The sequence below is a fragment of the Pongo abelii genome, chromosome 19 (genome assembly GCF_028885655.2).
Source record: "Pongo abelii isolate AG06213 chromosome 19, NHGRI_mPonAbe1-v2.0_pri, whole genome shotgun sequence".
NCBI lineage: Eukaryota > Metazoa > Chordata > Mammalia > Primates > Hominidae > Pongo > Pongo abelii.
The window spans coordinates 94,537,057-94,558,285 of record NC_072004.2 but is presented as its reverse complement, the minus strand read 5'-3'; the positions used below and the strand labels follow the sequence as shown (position 1 = coordinate 94,558,285).

General features: G+C 60.9%; 1 protein-coding gene across 6 annotated transcripts in view; it reads left to right on the top strand.

The window, feature by feature from the left end:
• The window catches only part of RBFOX3 (RNA binding fox-1 homolog 3), a 94,685-nt gene that overhangs the window by 65,337 nt on the left and 8,119 nt on the right, over window positions 1-21,229 (top strand). For 3 of the 6 annotated variants that reach the window (XM_054535829.2, XM_054535833.2, XM_054535832.2), the window contains exons 2-7: window positions 3,417-3,671; window positions 11,700-11,837; window positions 14,367-14,420; window positions 15,238-15,330; window positions 16,850-16,910; window positions 21,024-21,077. In XM_054535829.2, coding sequence (XP_054391804.1) covers window positions 3,417-3,671; window positions 11,700-11,837; window positions 14,367-14,420; window positions 15,238-15,330; window positions 16,850-16,910; window positions 21,024-21,077 — 655 coding nt within the window. The remainder of the gene's footprint in view (window positions 1-3,416; window positions 3,672-11,699; window positions 11,838-14,366; window positions 14,421-15,237; window positions 15,331-16,849; window positions 16,911-21,023; window positions 21,078-21,229) is intronic. The other 3 variants (XM_054535835.2, XM_054535836.2, XM_024235165.3) reach the window with 3 other exon arrangements.

Here is a 21,229-nt window from a genome sequence, read left to right as displayed (position 1 = left end):
GGGCTTCAGCCCTGCAAAACCTTAAGTGAGAGTGATTGGCAGCTGTCATTCAGCCCCAAGTTGAATGACAGGGATGAGAGCCCTGCAGAGGGTTAGAGGTAGGGTGAGAAGGAAGCAGATGGGACAGGAGCTGCGCTTTCTTTTTTATTTTATTTTATTTTTTTATTTTATTTTATTTTTTGAGACAGGGTCTTCCTCTGTCACCCTGGCTGGACCACAGTGGTGTGATCTTGGTTCACTGCAGCCTCAACCTCCAGGCTCAAGTGATTCTCCTGCCTCAGCCTCCCACCTAACTGGGACTACAGGCATGTGCCACCACGCCTGGCTAATTTTTTTTTTTTTTTTTTTTTTTTTTTTTGTAGAGAGGGTTTCACTGTGTTGCTCAGGGTAGTCTCGAACTCCTGGGCTCAAGCAATCCTCCCACCTCAGCCTCCCAAAGTGCTGGGATTACAGGCATGAGCCACTGCGCCCGACCAGGAGCCCACTCTTTCTCAGGCCTTGGAGGAGGTGGAGGAGGGGGTTGCTGAGAAGACAGTGCAAGTCGGTGAAGGCTCTAATCAAATATTTATCAGCAAATTCATCTCCCCCGTGTCTGCAGGGCCCTCATGCTGTGCCTTCCACACTTTCTCTTCACTCTCTTGCTCCTGTTTTCCTGATTTTGCCTCTGGCCATCCCGGGTGCTAGATGCTCTCCACCCCTCCTGGGTGCCCCGACTCTCCTTCCCTCTCCTCCTTCGTCATGGATCCACCCCTTCCCACTGGACTCAGTCACCAACACATTTGCTAACAACGGACGATGGGGCCTTGCCAGCTACTTTGGAGCAATGTGCCAGGAACCTCCTGCGAGTGCGTACGCGTGCACACGTGTGTGCCTCCCTCCCGTGGCTCAGGAGCTTGAATGTCGCCCCAGTTTCAGAGTCTGCAGAAGGAGGGAAGGAACCAGCTGGCTTTTTGGGGATGGTAGGAGGACAGCACTTCTGCTCCTTAGGTTCCCGCTCAGTGAGTCTGTTGCAGGATGGTGAGCACCGAGACAGCCCCCACTGCAGAGCCCAGGGCCGGCCGGCACTGGGGGCTTCAGGGAGCAGGGCACGGCTGGGTTGCCCGGGCTCCACCCTTCCAGCTATGAGCACCCACCCTAGGTTGCTGGGCCCCCGGACAGAGGGTTTGGGGCCTATAAACAGAAGGAGGGGGTGGCCGGGTCTGAAGCAGAACACCCAGCCTTGGACCGTCCCTTGGGGCCGCATCCCTGGTGCAGCCAGGCCCCTTGCAGCCCCCAGTGCTGTAACAATGGTTTGACATCTGGGCTGTTGTTTTCTGAAGCTTTCCTTTCCCGCTGGACTGCAGGCCTCACCAGCAGGGACAGGGGCTGTCGAGGTTGCTGCCAACGCAGCCCCTTCCCTGGCATGGGCCTGGCACACCCCAGGTACCCAATCAACAGTTGTTGGGTGGATGTGTAGGAACTGAATGAAGGATGCAGAGGACAGGCCAGGGGTGGGGGAGGCAGGACAGAGGTGGGCATGCCAGGTCTACCCGTGTGAGGAGCATGGGTACATAAGGGGCTCCTCCTTAGCCAGGGGAGGCACTGCCCAGAGGCTGAGAACACAGGAGCCCAGCAGAGGGGGATGTGTGGGTGTGGAGGGAAGCGAGAGAAAGACCACCCTGCGAGGGCAGCCCCCAGCCTCTGCCTGCACCTAGTAGGTGCTCGCTAACGTGAGTGGTGTGAACAAAGTGTGCGTGGCCCCAGGCGATGGGAGCATGGGGTGGAGGCGCAGGTGAGGGAAGTGAGCAGCCGCTTCCCTGCTGGGCATTCCTCCTCCCCACAGCAAACCCCACCTTCAGCAAGGACGCGGACTCCTGCCTGTCCCTGCCGGGGTGGCTGTGAGTGTCAGACCCATCCACATCTGAGCAGGAATCCTAACACACAGGTGGGCTGCTCCAGGCAGAGGCGGCATCTGTCCTTCCAGGCATTGGGGCCTCCTCACCGCAGACTCCTGGGGGGCGAGTGCCTCGCCTGCTCAGGGGTTCCTGGGCCTCAGGCTGTGTCTACAGTGGAGGACAGCGAGTGGAGGAGGCGAGAGCCCCTTTCCCTCTGCCGCCTCCACCTGCACCTTGCTCTCTGGCACTGTGAAAGACCCCAGCCCTCCTCTTGGGGTCATAAGGCCTTCCCACCAGGGTTGCTTCTCAGGCCCTAGGTCAGTGGTTCTCAGTGCACGCAGATTGCTGGAGGAGGCCTGGGGTGCGCCCTGGAATCTGCATTGCCCACCAAAAAGCTCTCAGGTGCTGCTGATGCTGTGGGCCCAGGCCCTCCACTTTGACAGCTACTGCCCTATATTGCTCCTGGGGCCCTGCCCAAGGGCCTGGGCTTCTAAGAGCCTCTGAGAGGCTGCGGGAGCAGTTTTCCCCACTTGGGGCAGCAGGCCTTCGAGGGAGCACAGACAGATCTTTGAGAGCTCCTCAGAGATCCTTGAGACAGAGGCCGGAACCCTCCCCGCCCCCCTGACACACCTCACTGTCACGGCCATCACTGACGGGAGGCAGGAGGCCCTGAGTTCAGCTTCTGCATAGTCACTTCCAGGGATCCAGGTGTGGGCTGGGCAGCGCCCTCTCACTCCTGCTTTCCAGTGACAAAACTGAGGCTTAAAATTATTTGAAGATGAAGTTTCGCTCTTGTCGCCCAGGCTGGAGTGTAGTAGTACAATTTTGGCTCACTGCAACCCCTGCCTCCCAGGTTGAAGTGATTCTCCTGCCTCAGCCTCCCGAGGAGCTGGGATTATAGGCACGTGCCACCACGTCCTGCTAATTTTTGTATTTTTAGTAGAGATGGGGTTTCACCATGTTGGCCAGGCTGGTCTTGAACTCCTGACCTCAGGTGTTTGGCCTGCCGAGGCTTAAAATACTTAAGGAGGTGGGAAGCAGGTGGGTTGGCTCTAAAAGGGGAAAAGCAGTAGTCCTCACACTGCTGGAACATTCTGTGTGTTGTGTGAATCCATGTCAGTATCCCGCTGGTGGAGGTTTTATGGATGTTACCGTGAGGACCCTGGGCACAAGGTGTACAGATCACTCTTTCTTACAGCTGCATGAGCCTACAGTTACCTTAAAATGGTTAATTTTTTTTTTAAATCAGGTAGTTTTAAAAAACCCTCCAGTTGTTCTTGTACCCAGGTCTGACAAGTGTGAGTAAATGGGCTGAAACTCGGGGGTGTCTGACTCCAGAGCCAGGCTCCCTGGCATTCCCAGCACAGCACCGCCTCCTGCTCTGAGCTGGTGCCCATGCCGGCGAGCCCCCCTTGGAGGGGCCAGGGAAAGGCTGCTGAAAATACTGCTGGAGAAGCTCTGCTCAGCCACAAGGCCCCATCCTCAGGGGCTCCGGGAAGGGGACAAGATTCTAACCAGGACTTGCTCTCTCTCCTTCCACAGAGCGATCAGGACGCCACGGCTCCGCCTGAAGCAATGGCCCAGCCCTACCCCCCCGCCCAGTACCCCCCTCCGCCACAGAACGGCATCCCTGCCGAGTACGCCCCGCCCCCACCGCACCCCACGCAGGACTACTCCGGCCAGACCCCGGTCCCCACAGAGCATGGCATGACCCTGTACACACCAGCACAGACCCACCCCGAGCAGCCAGGCTCCGAGGCCAGCACACAGCCCATCGCCGGGACCCAGACAGTGCCGGTAAGCGCCCTCATGACCCCAGGCCCAGCCCTGGAGCTTCAGGGAGGAGCATCCACCCAGAAGAAGGGTGGCCCAAGAGGGTATGAGGTGTACCAGGTGGGTGGGGGGCCTGGGCAGGGCCTCTGTGTATGGAGGGCGGGCCTTTTACGGGGCTCCTGGGCCAGAAGTCACCCCCAGCGAAGGCACTTCCAGCCCCTGCTCAACCCCCGGCACCGAGCTTTGTGATGAGCAGGCATCTGGAGGGATGGCCGGGCACTGAGGGGTGGGGTGGCAGCCACCGTCCTCCAGCCGCCTGGGCCTGGCTTCCCTGCTTCGAGCAAACACTCACCCCAGCTGGGAGGTGTCCTCGCTGCTAGAGACCTGTTAGTAGAAAGTGAAGGAGACGGGCGGAGGGCGGAGGCAGAGCCGCGGAGGCGGCCCGGGGCCGTCCGAGCTGCCTCGGGTTGCAGGCCCTCCTATCATTTCTAATCACTTGTAATCTACCTGCTTGGCTGGCCTCCAATCAGATAGCTTCAATTATGTGGTTGTAATGCAGCTCCCAGGCAAAAGTGCTGAGCCCTCACTTCTCAGATTTCCTGAGAGCAAAGAGAGCCGGCAGGGAGTGGCCAAGCGGCTGGCCTGGAGTGGGCTCTGGGTACAAAAAGCAGGCCCTGCCTCCACCCACCCCGCAGAGCCCCGGCCGGCGTATTCCTTTTCTCTGGTCCCTTCCACTGAGATCTCCATGTGCCTCCGCTGCCCCTGCTCTGGGGCTCCAGGTTCATCCAACTGTCCCCGCTGGCCCTGTCCCAGCCACTGGATGTGCTAGCTGGCGGGGCTGGGCAGGAGGCCAGAGCTCTCTGCTGCCCGGGAGTGGCACTGCCCTGGCGGCTCCCAATGGGCGTCCCCTCCCCACTGCCTCAGCCCTCCCGCAGTCCAGCCTGGCTCCCAGCATGCTGCGTGGATGTAGATAGGAGCCTTCCCTTGGTGCATGTGTGGGCAGGGGCTTCCTCCAGCGTCACCCAGGCCCTCTGCGGAGAGAGCCCACCCAGCCGCCTCCTGGGCTGGACCCGACCCTCATCTGGCACCCAGGCGGTGCCCTTCCTCCCTGCTTGGAGCCCCACCCAGCCCGAATCTGCCCCGAGGCCATCAGCCTTTCCAGCGCCCCCAGCATCCTGATACCCAGGGTTCCTACAGCCACAGGACACACGTGGAAAAGGCCAGACCCTGGGGTGGTAGAAGCAGTGGCCAAGCCATGCTTCCCTGTCTGTTCTGGATCTGATTCATCAAACCCACGCCCTGTGTGTGCTTAGAAAAGAAAGAGACGATCCCATGAGCCACGCCGGGTTCACCATAAACAAGTCGCGCGAGAGCAGGCTGGGTCTCTTTCTGACTGACTCCAGTAGACACAGCTCATCTGCTCAAACCTCTGACAGCCACCTTATGGACAGACGAGGGGGTCTCTCATGGTGAGCCTCAGGGGTTCGTCCCAGAAGAAAACCAGAAGCAGGAGGGTCAGACGCACAGAAAACACAGCTTGGGGACAAACCTAGCGCTCTAACTGAACAACAGAACCGAGGCCAGATGCCTCCTGGACACCTGGGGCCACCAGACACAGCCTACCAGGACACACATAAAGTCTTCCTTCACTCGGCAGACATTTGCTGAGCACCTGCCGTGTTTCAGGCACTGAATTGGCACTGAGGCTACAAAGAAGAAAGGACCCAGCCCTGTCCCCTAGTTCCTGCCACGCAAGGACAGGAAAGTCAGAAACAGAGGCTGGCTTGGGTCTGGCTTGCCCGTGAGAGTCCACGGACCGTGGAGAGAATCCCCGAGTGAGCAGCAGCTGCTGAAAAGGCGAATGCTGCATCCGATGAAGTACTCTCCGACTAGGAGGATGGGAGTCTCACCACCCAGTCGTCAGCCTCCAGAGCCTCCCAGGAATCGTGTCCAGGTGGGAAGCACCCAGAGCCCAGAGAATGGACAGACGGCCTTGACCTTCCTTTCTTCAGGCTGGGGTCTCTCAGGTCTGGCAAAGGGTTGAGGGTCATGGTCTGCAGATCTTTCATCCGGGGACCCAGAGGAGAGAGTCATTCTCCATGACCTGCACCCAGGGCGGGGCTGCAGGCAGAAGTTACGGCATCGGCGTGGTACCCCACGAAGAACAAAGACCTGGGCCGCCTCGGAGGCCATGCTCTCCCCGACCTTGGAGTATTGGTTCATGCGGAGCCTTCCCACCTTGGAAGGCAGTTGGAGAGGGTGTTCTAGATTCCAGGAGCTCCTTCCTCCCAGAGGCTGCCCGGCACTCACAGCTGAAGGCCAAACGCCTCCCTGTTGGCTCAGGTGTCCCCAGGCCCTGTCCCTGGGTCATCAGCAGGGCCCTTTCAGCTCACTCGAGCCTCCCCTTGGCCCTGCCCCAAGCAGCCTGGTATTTCTAGATCTTCGGGATAGGGAGTAGGGTGAGTTCAGAGCTTTGGTCCAGACCTGCCTAGGTCAGAGTGCCTTCCTGAGCTCCCGGGGCACTCAAGGGCCCGTGTGCAGCCAGCAAGTACCCTGGTCTCTTCCTTCCCCACCATCCCTGAAGTCCTACCCAGGGAACCCCCCGCCCCAAGAGCCTGCTGCCCAGGTTGGCACCAGGTCAGGGCACACAACCCCCTGTATGCTCCCTGGACCCAGACACCGCCCAGAGGCCACTGGGGCTTCCCGCCCTCTCGCCCAAGGGGACTTCCTTCTGCTGGTGAGCATGGGCTGCCCTGGCAGTTGGTGTGGCCAGGGCAGTGGAGAGGGGGAGCTCGGAGCGCCTGTCCAGTCCCCACATCACCCGCCCCACTGGTAGCTGTGGCAGAGCCGGCCCCTAGACGGCAGGGTCCTGTCCAGGCCCGGGGGCCCACACAGGCAGCCTGTTCCGTTCTAGGACCTGGGGCTGATGGCGTCGATGGGAGAGAGCAGTGGTCCCTGCAGCCCATCCCCATGCCTCAGACCTCCCCGTCTCCTCCACCCCAGGACCCTCAAAGACAGGCTGGGCCCCAGCTTCCTGCTGCTCCTCCCCTCAGGAGGGTTTCCAGCCAGGAATTGGTGGGAAGTCCGTGTTCATCCAACTCAGGGCCTTTCCCGACACCTCCACCACCCAGGTGGGATGTACCCCCCAACCCCTAGTCACAGAAGCAGAGCTGACCCTGCAGAGAGAAACATGGGGTTCCTGGGGGCCACCGGTCCCTCAAAAATTAGTTGGGCATGGTGGCTCGTGCCTGTAATCCCAGCTACCCGGGAGGCTGAGGCAGGAGAATCACTTGAACCCAGGAGGTGGAGGTTGCAGTGAGCCAAGATCACGCCGCTGCACTCCAGCCTGGGCGACAGAGCAAAACTCTGAGAAAAAGAGAGAGAGATTAGCACGCAGATAAAAAATGCCAGACAAAGCATGGAGGGTCACTGTGGAGGGCCATCCAGGTAGAGGGAGACGGAATGAGACTGGTGTTTTCCAGAGCCCACGTGGGCTCCTCCACCTGCCAGAGGGGACCCCACGTGGGCCGCGAGGGCCAGCACCTGCCCCACTGCCTGCTGGGGATCTGGGCTCTGCACCCCTGGCTTCACTACAGGCATAGATGCTTGCACCCAGGTCCCTGGAGGCCTCTCTGCCCAGTGACCTGCAGCCCAAGGATGAACCTCTGTCCTCTCTGCCGTCCGTCGGGCCTGAGCCTCCTCTTGGAAACTCCTGCACTTGCCCTGATCTTCCATTTGGACCACCTTGTCTATAACTACAGGCCTTACAGTCTGGCCGAGGCCCTCTCTCCTCTGCCAGGAGCTGCAGCCCTTGGTCACTATGTTCTTGGCTCTCACAGCTTATGGAAGGGGTGAGGGATAGGCCGTGGCTGGCCGCTGGCCTGAGAAAGGCAGAAGAGAGGAGGCGCTGGTCCCCAAAGCAACGCCACAGTGAGGCTCAGCTGAGATGCCCCTACCCAGGCTGGGAGGTGGGAGTGGATGAGGCGTCAGTCGGCTGCCCGTGCCACAGTGCAGAGGCCAGAGCAGGGGAGCTTGGAATCCTGTGTTCTTCAAATGCCACGTGGGAGCCGACAGCTCCACCCAAGGAGGGGCCACCAGTGCCGCCAGGCTCTGAAGCAGACACTCCCAGTGGATAGGTTGAGACCACACGCAGAGAACCCCTCCTCCAAGGCTGACTGGCTGCCCACCAGGGGCTCACCAAGGCGGGTCCTTGCCTGAGTGCCCAGGAGGTCTTTGGAGGAACGAAGGAAGATGGCGCTGTCGAGGAAGGGATTTCCAAAAACCGGTTCATCTTGTGCCGCAGCAGCACAGCTTGGTTCCACGCCAACAACGGCCGCTGGGTCCCACCTGCTGTCCAGGGTCTGCCTAGGTCTGCCAGACCCTGCCCAGGGCTCATTCCCTTTGCCTGTGTCTGTGCCAAGCTTGGGGGGCCCAGGCAAAAGTGGGTGCAGGCTCCTCAGACGATGTGGAGAGTGGGAGATGCTGTGTGGCCTCTAGACCCCCACCCTGAACTTGAATGGGCTGGGGAGGTGTCCATAATGGCCGGGCCAAGAGAGAGCTGGGGAAGGACGCAGAAGCAGGACCCACAGCCCAGTCGGGAGGGAAGGGCAGTCCTGTTCTTTCCTCTTTCCCTGCATTTCAGATCAAGAAGCAAAGGTGCCTTTTTTTTTTTTTTTTTTGGAAGTGGGGAAAGAAAGCCCCTGAGAAAGTTGGAAAGGCGGTGGAGGCTGCTGGACCACTACAATCAGCGGTGGGAGGGCCTCTGTCCCCCGGCCCGGGGCAGCCTGTGTGCAGTCATGCGCGGGCTTCCCTGCACAACTGACAGTTTCACAGCCATTGAACCCACTTAGCCTCTGCCTGGGCTGAGCAGGGATAGAATAGCTTCTTCCTCAGCTGTGTCGTGGCCCCACTCATGGCTCCTCCCACTCACACCCCATCACCCCATTCCTCCCGCCTCATCCTCGGCTGCTCCCCTTTAGGACTTTGGGGTGGATGCCCCAGCTCCCCTGGGTGGGCGTGTGGCCGGTTCCCACCATCGTGGCCGCCCTGGTGTGCTCACCACCGCCCTCTGCTGCTCAGAGGCCAGAGCTGCATGCCCCTATCCAGGCCGGATTCCCGAATCCGGGATGACTCAGTCACCCCAAGTCTACCCAAGAGCAGCAGAGGGCACGGGCGCATCCCTGTCCACCGAGGAGGAAAGACCCATGCCTGTCCAATGGGAGCATGGGGTTCAGACCTCCATAAAGATCGGCGGATGTTTGGACGGTCTCGCCTTGGTTCAGGGGTAAGGTTGTCCCCTCCGGAGGTCTAGCACAGGCTTGCTTTCTGCAAGAAAACTTCGGACCAAGGAGGATGGCAGCAGAACTGGGAAACTAGGCTGCTGGGCATCTCCAGTTCCCCAGGCTTGGATGGAGGAGCCCCCCGTGTACCCCTGTGGAGCCAGAGTCAGCTGCCCTGTGTTGCCTGTCACTGGGGACCTGATGCCAGCCAGACCAGGAGTCTCCGGAGGCCTGTCGTCCACCCTCCTGGCCCTGCCAGCTGTGCCCACCACGGATGTCTCCATGCCAAAGCTCAGCCCCCGCTGATGGGGGTGGCACATGTCAGGGAACCCCAAGGAGCAGCTGCCCAGCTTGCCCAAGCCTGGGGGCTCATGCCCTCCGAGAGCCGTGGCCTCTTTCCACCTCTTGGGGTCCTGAGGGATATGCGGGATGCACCCGCAGCCTCATGCCTTGGGAGCACGTAGAGCTCAGAACACACACTCGTCACAACTGGGTCAGCACACCCCACGGCACGTCTGCTCAGACAGGTCCTGCAGTGCATGCCCAGGTGAGCGCCAGGACAGCAGTTCCCACGCTGTGGGGTGTGTGCTGCATCCTCGCTTCTCAATGCAGGGGACAGAGCTGCATCAGGGACATGGACACGTGCTCCACAGCCCTACAGCCCTCAAGACCCCACTCCCAGCCTGCCCCACTGCCAGCGCTAGGGGCTGTCGCCAGGGAAGAAGCTGCGGTACGGGGGAGGCTGTGTCCTCCACCACCCTGCGCAACCCAGGAAGTGGTGACTTCCCCTCTGGTCACCTAGGGGCACCTGCTGCTCCGGAGCCTGGTCAGAGGCTTCCTGGCCACATGCAGAAATGCAGGGGAGCAGCCTGTCCTTCCAGAAAGGACAACCAGGGTGGCCGTGCAGGGGGCGTGACAACCGGACAGCCACTCAGACAGGAGTCAAGGGACCAAGCTCTGGCCACTTAGCTGTAGTGTGACCTTGGCACAGCTCTGCCTCTCTGGCTCCATTTCCTCTGCTGTGGGCCGAGGCCTCCGGCACTGTGACCCCAGGCTCCCCACTCACCGACCTAACTCAGCACTCCTTTGGTTGCCTGCGACAGATGCCCTCCAGAAAGTGGCTTCAGCAGCCAGGTGCTTCGCCTGGCTGGAGATGCGTGGGAATGGCTCTCTGGGGCCTCTGTTCTTGGCTTTTCTCCTCTTGCTCCCAAGCTGGCTGCCTCTGCTCCGCAGGCCACATGGGAGACCATGCTACCAGCCTTCCATTTGTACCGACTGCAGTGTAGGCCTCTAAGGGACCCCAGGCTCCTCTACTGCCCTTCCAGAAGGGATCCAGATGGCTGGAGCCAAGACCCTCCTACCTTCGGCTGGCGTCCTGTCCCAGAAGCCAGTTGGCCTCTGAGGAGGGGTTCTCCGTGTGTGGTCTCCAGCTGTCCACTGGGAGTGTCAGGAGGCCCAGAGCCAAAGATTCAAATGCAAAGGGTGTATTTGGGAGATGATCTCACAAAACCCCTAAGGGGCAGCATGGAATTGAGGCGGGAAGGCGAAGGAAGCCAATAAAAGGTACATTGTCAGCCTGCTGTTCCCATGGGCAGCTGAGCTCAAATTGCTGGAGGAAGCGTGGACAGTGAGAGCCCCTCCAAGGCACCCCATGGGAGCTGGAGCGTGCACCCACCACCTGTGCCTGTCGCTACCGAGGGACTCTCCTGAATCCTGGTGCTCCTGTGCCACCCACCCGCCTTGCCAGTGGACTGAGCGGGAAAACAAACAGCCTTCAAGGCTGGCACCTGCGGTTTGGCTGCATCCACGGAACTGGCCTGTAGAGGCCCTTGGGCCTGGGCCCAGGTCGTGACGAGCTAATGGCCACCTTGGACAGTCACCCGTGCATCCACCTGGCTGATGCTGATGAAGCACCTGCCGCATGCCTGGAGTTCCTGCTCTGTGGATACAGCCGGGACCGAGCCAGACTGAAGGCCAGCCTTGCCGTGAGCTCGTGGCCAGTCCACTGGAGAAGACCACGCAGGAAAAGCCTCACACAGGCCACACTGTGCTGCCTCGGGCAGAACCCCTGCCTTCTCACAGGGAGCTGGGGGCCGGGTGGCTTTTGTTTCCTGAGACCCAAGTCTTTGGGAGCCCATCTGCCCACCAAAATTTGGGTCCAAATGGGGGCTATAAAGGACTGGACTTGGCCACGCCCTGCCTTGGGAGAGGCTTCTGGAGGTGAATGCCAAAGGTTCTGAGTGGCGGCAGCAGGCTGGAATAAGCAGGAGCATGGCAGGGATGGGGGACACGAAGGGGCAGCACCTTCGGACAGGCGGATCCTCGGGCCAGGCCGACATCTGTCTGCAGTTCACCACTTCATCATCAGGACTTGAAAGCCAGTGGGGTCCTCGGGCTCCCAGAACTGCCTTGAGATGTCAATGGGGCTAAGAGACCGTGGAGGTTCAGCCTCTGTGGACAGGCCTGGGCTGCGGGAGCGGGGAACAGAGCAGGCCAGGAGGCCTTGCACTGGGATGGCGGGAGGGAGGCGGCCTCACCTGCACAGTTTGGGCAAAGGCCTAGAGGTGGGGCCTCTCTGTGTGAGGTGCCCCTGTGCTGTATCTCATGGGAACCGTCTGCCCAGATTCTGCCAAGGATCCCAGCCCAGGGATGGGGGAGAGGCCCAGAAGGGTGGGGGAGAATCTGGCCTTTAGACTCTGCCGTCCCTTTAGCAGAGGGGATGGGCAACCCCGCACACAGATGCAGCCTCCACAGCCCAGTCCTCTCCCTGCAGCAGACAGACGAGGCGGCACAGACGGACAGCCAGCCGCTCCACCCCTCCGACCCTACAGAGAAGCAGCAGCCCAAGCGGCTACACGTCTCCAACATCCCCTTCCGGTTCAGGGACCCTGACTTGCGGCAAATGTTCGGGGTGAGTGTGCGCGGCCTCACCCATCCTGCCCTCCATACCTGCCCCAGCTCCAGGGTGGCGCCCACAGGCCCTGCCTTCCTGCCCATACCTGCTCCCCCGCGTTTCCTGCCTCCCACTGCGCAGGGAGCCTCTGGGGCCCCAGGATTCCTTCCCTCCTGGGCCCAGCCCTGCCCTGACCTGAACCTGCTGGGATGGTGGCGGGGAAAAGGAAGGCCTCAAGCTGAGGAGTAGGGGGATCTGTTGTGGCTGCCCCTCAAACCCCACCCCTCCTGCTCCCAGCCAGAAATCCACCCATGGCCCCCAGGCCACCTGACCTCAGGGGTTTCCTAGAGTACCTTGGGACCTCGCAGCCAGTGTGGTTATGACCACCCTGTTGCCACATTCTGGCTCCCATCTCCTCGCAAGAGGGTACCTGGAGGGGCAGCTCGGCCTCCCACAGAGCAGCAGCCTCAGCCCCGGCCTCTCCTGTGTGCCTGGGGACCAGGCAGTCAACCTCTCTGGGCCTGTGTCCCCAGGGCCCCCATGTGGGGAACTTGGAACCGGATGCACAGTCGATGGGAAGTGAAGCCCATGCTGGACTCTGAGGCCTGTTCCGGGTTTTGCACTGTAGGCTTCAGCCCCGTGGTGTGGTCACTGTGAGAACGTGCAGGGCTGCCCCTGGGTCCTGGGGCACTTTGTTGTTATTGGACTTGAATGCACCAGGCAGGTGTTGATGCCTGCGGGGGCTGGGGCTGCCAAGTGGTGGGTGAGTGGCAGCAGCTGGGTGTCTTAGCCCGGGCTCCCAGGCCTGCCCTGGCCACAGAGGACCACGCAGCCTGGCCGTGTTTCTTCCCTCCCTCCAAACTTCTCTTCCGCCTGCCTGCCGCGGTGCCCACCCCACCTCTGCTGCGCAGGTAGACAGCCTCTGGCTCCTGAATCCCAGCCTCTCTCCTCATGCCATCTTGACCCAGGTGGGATTTGTCAGGCAGACTGGAAGCACCTCTGGCAGCCCAGGGTGGAGAGGTCCCCCTCCACCTACCCCCTGATGTGACCCCTAGAAGTCCACTCCCCATCTCAGGAGCCCAGCCTGGTTGGATTTGGAGTCTAGACTCACTGGGGGGCTGGCATGACTTAGAATCATCAGATGGCAAGGACTCTGTCCCTTCTCGACTCTGGGTCCTGAGCAAGCTGCCAGATTTCTCTGGGCCTGGGGCTGCCCCTTAACAGCAGCTGACATTTTGGAGCTCTGGCTGGCTGCCCTCAATGGATGGCATTTTGGAGCTCTGGCTGGATGCCCCCTGCAGGGGACCTGTTTACGGACACTCAGTCCCTGCAGGACGGGGGCACCATCCCCTGTCAGCTCCCTGGGTCCCTACAGGACAGGGGCACCATCTGCCATCAACTCCCTGGGTCCCTGCAGGATGGGGACACTGTCCCCCGTCAGCTCCCTGGGTCCCTGCAGAATGGAGGTTACTGTCCCCCTCTTTTCAGCACCCGGCAGACTTGGGATTTCATTGCTGTCTGGCCCCGCTGGGGCTTGCTGCACCCCCCACCTCCAGGACTGTGTGGAGGTGACTGGGAAACCCCCGTCAGCTGCCTGCACTGCAGGCTTCAGGACAGGCCCTGGGGACCTCAGAACTGTTGTTCGGGGCTGTTCACAGGCTCATGGTCTCAGTACCAGGGCTGCCCCATGGGGACTGTGGCCAACAACGGGAGGGAAGGCGGCAGCCAGAGCGTCATGGCTCAGCTGGCCCGAATGTCCTGCACAGGCAGGGCCTGGGTTCAGGTCACCATTGCTCAGCACCCCACGCCAGCACAGCCCCATGACAGGCTGTGCAGGGTCCCAGGGGCCTGGGCAGAAGACCCTCCCTCTGCTTCCCTCTTCCCCCTGTCCAACCTCCTCCCCATCTCAGGGAGGCCTGAGGGTCCCATTTCCCAACCAGGGGGCCTCAATCTCCATTTCCTGACCCCAGCACTTTCTCTTCTCTGTGGCACTTTGTCCCCAATGGGCACTCATGTTCCTCTGTCTCCCTCTCCCCCATCCTTTAGAGAAGGGTCTCAAAGCAGACCTTTACCCTTTAGTGTGAATTAGGGGTGGCGATCGTGCCTTGGGTGCCCTATCCCCACTGTAACCCTTTCCAAGTGGCCAAGTCCTAGCAGGGTGTGGAAGGGACACTGGTGATGTGCCTACCCCCATCCCCAGCTGGCAGCTGGAGTTAGTGTCCTGGCAGGAAAAGCTCCCCAAGGCAGAAGGGAGACACGGGCCTCCAGGAGAGGCTGGGAGAGCTGTCCCTTCCCCTACACCACACCAAGGACCCTCTTGGTGATGCCTTGGGCACCCTCTCCCCACCATCGCCTTCTCCAAGTGACCAAGTCCCAGCTGCTCCATGACCAGAGGTGGGAGGGGGTCCCAGGTCTCCTTTCCCAAGCTGGGGGCCCAGGGCAGAGCACAGGCATGAGCGTCTCAGGAGTGGAGCTGGCGGCCGGGCCAGCGGTCTTAACCCGCACTTTCCTGTCTGCCCCACTCCCTCTCTGTCTCTGTCTCTGCAGCAATTCGGAAAAATTTTAGACGTGGAGATCATTTTTAACGAGCGGGGCTCCAAGGTGGGTGCCGCACGGAGCTGCCGCCTTACAGCGCCGGCTGTAGGTCCCGCCAGGCTAACGTGTGAAATGTGCGTTTCCTTCCTGGAGAGCTTCGCGCCCGAGGACCCCTGAGCGACACGGGTGCTTGTATTCCCCGCTCTTCCACCCCCACCCGCCCCGCCCCCACCCCAGCTGTCTGTGTTGTTGCTGCCGCTGCCGCTTTTTCTTTCTGAGCCACCAGGACCTCTTGCCTGCACCCCAGAGCCCTGGGCCCCAGGCCCGGGCCCCACCCCACTGAACGCTCACCCCAGGGGACCACTGGCCTTGAGGCTTGAGGGAGGGGCTACAGAGAGGGCAGGCTGGGGAGGGTGTCCGACGGAGACAAGCCCTACTCCCCTTCCAGGAAGGCACGACCCTCTACCCTGGGCTCCGAGGGTGGAGATGGGTGGGCTGCCCCTGCAGGTCCTGAAGCCCAGCCTGGGCCCCCCACCCCAAGGTGGGGTTCAGGGGGCAGGCCTGGCCTGTGGTCAGGTGTGACGTCTCTTATGTGGCTTTGGCCTGTCCCTTTGGAGATGCTGGGTGATCAGCTCAGGTTGGGCTCAGGCTGGGTCAGCAGCTGCCCCCCTGGGGCCCATACCCCTCCTGGCATCCTGCCGGTGGCCCTAGGACAGACCTCTGGGCTGCCTGCGTCTCTGCCTCAACTCACCTGACTCAACCCCTTCTCTCTCTCTCCCCCCTCCCCTGCCCCCCTCCCACTCCTCTTCTTCCTCCTCTTCCTCCTCTTTCTCGCCCTGTGTCCTCCTCTCCGTGCCTGTCCTTCCCTCTCCTCTGCTCACAGGGTTTTGGGTTTGTAACTTTTGAAACTAGCTCAGATGCTGACCGAGCCCGGGAGAAGCTGAATGGGACGATCGTAGAGGGACGGAAAATTGAGGTGCTCAGATAAGTGTGCTGTGGCAGGGATGCCCCAAGATCGCCCACCTGCCCCCCAGCTCCCCCAACCAACCAGCCCCACCACTGCCGCACCCTTCAGAGAGCCTGGCCAGGGTCCCCTGGGGTGGGAGGAAGACTCGCACTAAGGCCAGGGTCACTGGCTGCCAGCTAAGCCCTATCACCTGTCACCCCTTCAGGCTCACCCAAGGTCCCCTCTCCCCTGCCTCTTCCCCCCTTTTCCTAGGAGAGGCCCTGTCCCCAACCAGACACTGGAGGAGCCCCAGAAATCCTGTTTTTGGGGCTTGGCAGCCTCAAGGACCACAGCCAGCCCACCCGGTCAAGGAGCCATTAATCCCCAGACCCTGCTCACCATGGAGCAGCGGCTGTCCCCAACCTGTCCCCACATGGCCCGGTCTGGGCCCTACAGTTTGCCCCCACCTTGGCCCCACTCCACCCCTTGTTTGGGTAGAAGCAGAGGCAGCAGCGGCAATGGCCAGGGCAGAGGAAGAGACCAGGCCCCAAGGAGGAGCAGGCAGAGGGGGCTCTGGGTCCCTCCCTGACACCCACCCCGCTCTGTCCCCTCCTTCCCTGCTCCCCAGGGGTCCAGAGTGCCAGTGGGCTGTGTTCCCTTGCTGCGGCCTGAGTGTCTGGAGCTGGGTCCCCCAACAGGCAGGGCAACCAAAGGGTGGCTGGAGGAGGGCTGGGGCCAGCCACCAAGACAGAGCCCTCGGGCAGGCAATGAAGGGCCTGAGAGGAGGTTTCCGGACTTCTGAAGGCACTGGCTTGGCCAGGCTGCAGCCCCACGCCCTCGGGGCTCACATGGAGGACGCAGGGGAGGCAGAACAGCCCAGACCCCTTCCTGGGACCCATCACCCCTGCTATTCTCAACTCCCTTCCACACATGCCTTGTCTTCTCCATCCCAGGCTGCCCCTGGACAGCCTCACCCAGGCATATGTGTGGAAAATAGGTGACTTCGTGCCCAGAGCCCCCCTCCCTGTTGGCCTCGTTCTCCAGGGGCACACGGGCCCCATCAGAGACCTCTGTACTCTGCAGTATTGAGGACTCTGGCCTCGGGGGAGGGGGGGCATCATCCAGGAGGGGTATGTGGCCATCTTGGTACCCCTGCCTAGGTAGGCCTTGGCAGCCTCAGGGAGGAGGGGGCATCCTGGAATCCAGCCTCTTAGCTGGTTCTGGTCAGAGAGCACTTTGTGGAGAGTCCACCAGGGAGCTGCTCCAGCTGTTCTGGGGTGCCTGGGAGCCTGGGGCTGGGTTTATGGGAACAGCCACATGAAGAACACAGGCCAGCAGGCCTGGGTCTGGGGTCCTGGGCCAGGCGGGGCTTTAGCCCGTGCTGGGAGCAGTGGGGGCCAAGGCTCCCAGGGCAGGCAGCATGGTGGAGAGAGGAGGCCGGGGCGGGCGGTGCCGGGGGGTTAGGGGAGCAGGGCGGGGAGGAGTGGCCAGTGGGTCTTCCAGGAGGCTAATCCTCCCTCTTCCTCTCTCTCCTTCCCTCTTTGGACAGGTCAACAATGCCACGGCCCGAGTCATGACCAACAAGAAGACAGGGAACCCCTACACCAACGGTAAGGGGCTGGGTCCCCCCACGAGGCTGCCGGGGTCACTGGTTGGGACAGAGGCCCTGGGGGAGCTGAGGCTACTGCAGGCTGACCTTCCTGGATCCTAGGCAGCCTCCGTCCCCAGTGTCCCAGCCCTGGGGCTGCTGCTCAGCTCCCGGTCAGAAGCGGGTGGGGCAGAAGAGGCAGGAGGAGAGCTGGGGGCCACTCACCCCACTCATGGCCCCGTACAATCAGCCATAGCTGGAGTCTCGCTTTCCCAAGCGTGCCTGGCCCCCAGAGGCCACACGTGCAGGCTTCTGATCCAGGGGGACAGCTGTGCCTTCCTGGATTAGGACTGACTTTCCCCCAGGGCCAGAGTTTGAAGGCTTCTGTGCTGAGAACTGCTGCACCGATTCCCAGTGTAAGCAGGCTCAGGGAGGGCAGCGGGGGCACGGGGGGCCTTGGATGAGCTTCTAGACCTCTCTGAGTTCCAGTCTCTTCATCTGCAAAACAGGAATAGTGACATCATCCCCCAGAGCTGTTCGATGACAAATGACACCTTTAAGCGCCATGAGCAAGGGCCCGGGGGGAGGTGCTCAGATTTCGTAGGATGTGATTACAGGAACTGCCTTCCTGGGGCTTTTCGACATGGGTGGCCCTGAGGCCCCAGGCTGAGCCCTGCTGTCCACAGCAAGGGGAGATTGAGGAATCTTGTGCAGGTGCACCACACTGCAAACGGAGGTGGCCGGTCTTCCTTGGAGATGGATCTGCCGACACTAAGTGCTGGCTCTGGAGAAGCAGAGGGACCACTGGTGGCCACTAAGTGCTGGCTCTGGAGAAGCAGAGGGACCACTGGTGGCCACTGCGAGTCTTAACTCCATCCGGCAAACGGAGGTGGCCAGTCTTCTTGGAGATGGATCTGCCGACGCTAAGTGCTGGCTCTGGAGAAGCAGAGGGACCACTGGTGGCCACTGCGAGTCTTAACTCCATCCGGCAAACGGAGGTGGCCGGTCTTCCTTGGAGATGGATCTGCCGACGCTAAGTGCTGGCTCTGGAGAAGCAGAGGGACCACTGGTGGCCACTGCGAGTCTTAACTCCATCCGGCAAGGGGCCTGCTTTGAGCGGAGCGGCGTACGTTGGGGGCCTCCGCTCATTCCTGCCAGGGAGCAGCTTCCCACTCGGACCCCTTAGAAGCCTCAGCGCTGCCCCTAGACAGGATGGATCTCCCTGTTGCCATGGACTCTCAGACGGTGTCACCCCCAGCCTCTCATGGCCCCCCATGTGATCGGCCATACGTGGAGTCAGGTGACGACCAGCACGGAAGCCTGGACAGGACCGCCCGATCCGCTACCTCTCCCCCCAGCTCTTCTCCTGGTGTCCGATGCTGGGGTGGGGCCGGGCCTCTGGCCTGGCCCAAGTTAGACTTGATTCTCGTGGCCTCATATCCTGCTTTTCTGAGGACTTACACGTCTCAAATTCTTTTTAAAAATTTGGGAGTGTTCCCGCTTTGCAAGCATCCCGAGTGCGTCCTGGGTGTGACTCTTCTGTGATCTGGCACTTGGCACAGGAAGTAAAAGCGGTAGACATTTTTACAGGGTACAGGTGATCAACTAGTGGGGCTGCAAAATCTCTGGAACCAGCTGCCCACTCTGCACACAAGGGCCACGCCCACCGCTGTCTGGGCAGAAGTGAGAATTCAGGGGAGCATGGAAATCAGAACAGACCCATCTCTGAATGGCCTCGGGCTGTGCGGCTCATGAGGGGCACAGAACCCACGCCAGTGAAACATCAGGGAATGGAAGGAGGTGGGAACCTTTGCCCACCTTTGCAGCAAGAGCCGTTTCATCTCAATGTCTTCATCAGCCTGGACACAGAGGGCTGCAGTGGGACGGCCCTGGGTTCTCTGCAGGTTGGCACCGAAGCCAATACATGGGCTCTGGTGGCGAGTGCCGCGTGACTTGGCTTCAACACTACCCAACAGTCTGGAATTCATCAGTTGGGGGTGGAGGTTTCCATTGTAGAAAACAAACCCACCAGGTTTGCCCAGGTGTTAACTATTTACGGTAGAAACAGAGGCCAGCCAGGCAGTCTCAGGCTGTCTCTGCCATCTGGGGTTCCAGACAGTGAAATGGAGGCAGCAGAGACAGGTGGAGGCTCCCAGAGGCAGAATTGACAGGGGAGGGCACCCAGGAAGCCAGAATTAACAGGTGAAGGTGCCCAGGGCCATCTGAAGCACATATGCAGCCTCCAAGTCTCACTCGCCCAGAGTGGACCCAGAAGAGCCACTGGATGGAGCCCAGGGGAGTCTGGGCTTGGGGTCAGGGTCTCCAGGACTCTGCTCCATCATGGGCCTTCTAGTAAGAAGAGTCAGTTCTTCGGACTGGAGGTCTTCCCAGAAAACAAAACATTTCTTTCAGCCTGATGCAGTGGTTCACGCCTGTAATCCCAGCACTTTGGGAGGTTAAGGTGGCAGGATCCCTTGAGCCCAGGACTTCAAGACCAGCCTGAGCAACATAGGGAGACCCTGTCTCTACAGATAGTTTTTAAAATTAGCTGTGGGTGTGGTGGCAGGCACCTGTGGCCCAAGGTACTCGGGAGGCTGAAGTAGGAGGATCACTTGAGCCCAAGAGGTCGAGGCTGCAGTGAGCCATGATTGTCCACTGCACTCCAGCCTGGGCAACAGAGCAAGAAACTGTCCCCCCCCCGCCAAAAAAAGTTTCTTCCTTCCTAACCTGGGATTTATCTTTTTGGAAGATTCCAAAGTCCCAGCAATGGCATCCAGACACAAGGTTGTGTGATGGTGGGCTGGGGATAAAGGGTGGGGTGAAGACTTGGCAGGAGGAACATACCCCGACCCTCCGTCCTTACTGCCTCCGGTCTGCCTGCCCTGCAGTGGGGTTGTTAGAATCTGGGTCAGGGGCTCACACGTGGCCTGGGCCCACTGCCACCCTCTCCAGATGCTATCTCCCCAGCTGGCCAGTGGGCTCTCGTCCCTGCTGTCCCTCCCCCTACAGTGCAAAGGGACAAGGAGCCGGGCCCACGGGGCATGCTGTAGAGATAAGACCTGGGTACACTGAGGAGGGGTAAGGGGCTGGGCCTCGTCAAGAAGCCCTCCTACCCACCCTGTCAGAATGCCTGGAGCCGGAGCCCACTCCAAGGCAGCTGGTTTCCCCCCCAGAGGCCTCCAGGTGGAGCAGGTCTTTGCTCTGCTCCTGGGTTCCCCCAGGGAGAGGAAGACTGACCCACCTGCAGGAAGGGAGAGGCTGGGATGCCAATTACAGCCTGGGATCCATGGAATGGCCAGGAACATGGGTCTGGCTGAGGGCTGCAGGCTGGGATCCCTGGCTCTGCCACTCCCCAGCTGGTGACAGGAGGTTGCTGTGCCACTCCAGGGCTCTGTTTCTTCATCTGCAAAATGGGGAGGGTGTGATGGCTCACTGGGCAGTGAGGACCCAGTGAGTTTCGAACAGTCTGTGTGGCTCACACACAGTGTTGAGGAAAACCAGCCCGTCCTTATTATCATCCCCAGTCCAAATGCCCTTTCCTCCTCGACCTGCTCCCAGGCCACCCTCCCGGACAGCCGCTGTGGGGGAAGATGAGAACGGGAGGAAAGTGAGAGCAGGACTCAGCACTGGGAAGAGGGAGCGGGAGGGGGACTTTGGCAGGCAGTGGGGAGAGGTTATGGGCAGAGGCCAAGCACCTTTCCTGCAGCCTCTGGCCACCTGGAGCTCGGATGGTGGGGCTGTGCTGAGTCTGACTCCAGAAACCCTCATCCCAGCTGTGCTCAGAGGGGTAGATAACAAGTTCCACTTTCCCTCTCCAGTTCTCTTCTGGGAGGTGGGTACCCCAGGCTTCGGGGGATGACACCCAGGGGTGAGGGTTGCTCAGGGGCAGACTGGGGAGGATCACAACTGGGAAAGAATCCTAGCAGAGCCCCAGGCAGAAGAGTCAGGACGGAGTAGACCCTGGTGTTCTGAACCCCGCACTTGTCCGGGCAGTGTGGGAAGGGGGGCCCGGCGCGGGGAGGTGCCCCGGGAATGTCCCCAAGGGCTCCACCGGTGTCGCTGGGGTTCTCAGGCATAGGTTTTGGTGGGAAAAGGGTCGGGGAAGGCAGTGACTAGGTCTCTGCTTTTGTTTTAGGCTGGAAGCTAAATCCAGTGGTCGGCGCAGTCTACGGGCCTGAATTCTATGCAGGTAAAGGCTGGGGCGGGGCGGGGATGGGATGAGACCAGCCACTTGGCCCCGTGGGGCTCTGGGGGCTCTGGGGGCTCTGGGGGCGGGGCCAGGTGGGCTGTCCCCGCCCTCCCACCACCGTGTTGACTGAGTAGAGCTCCGGGGGCGGGGCT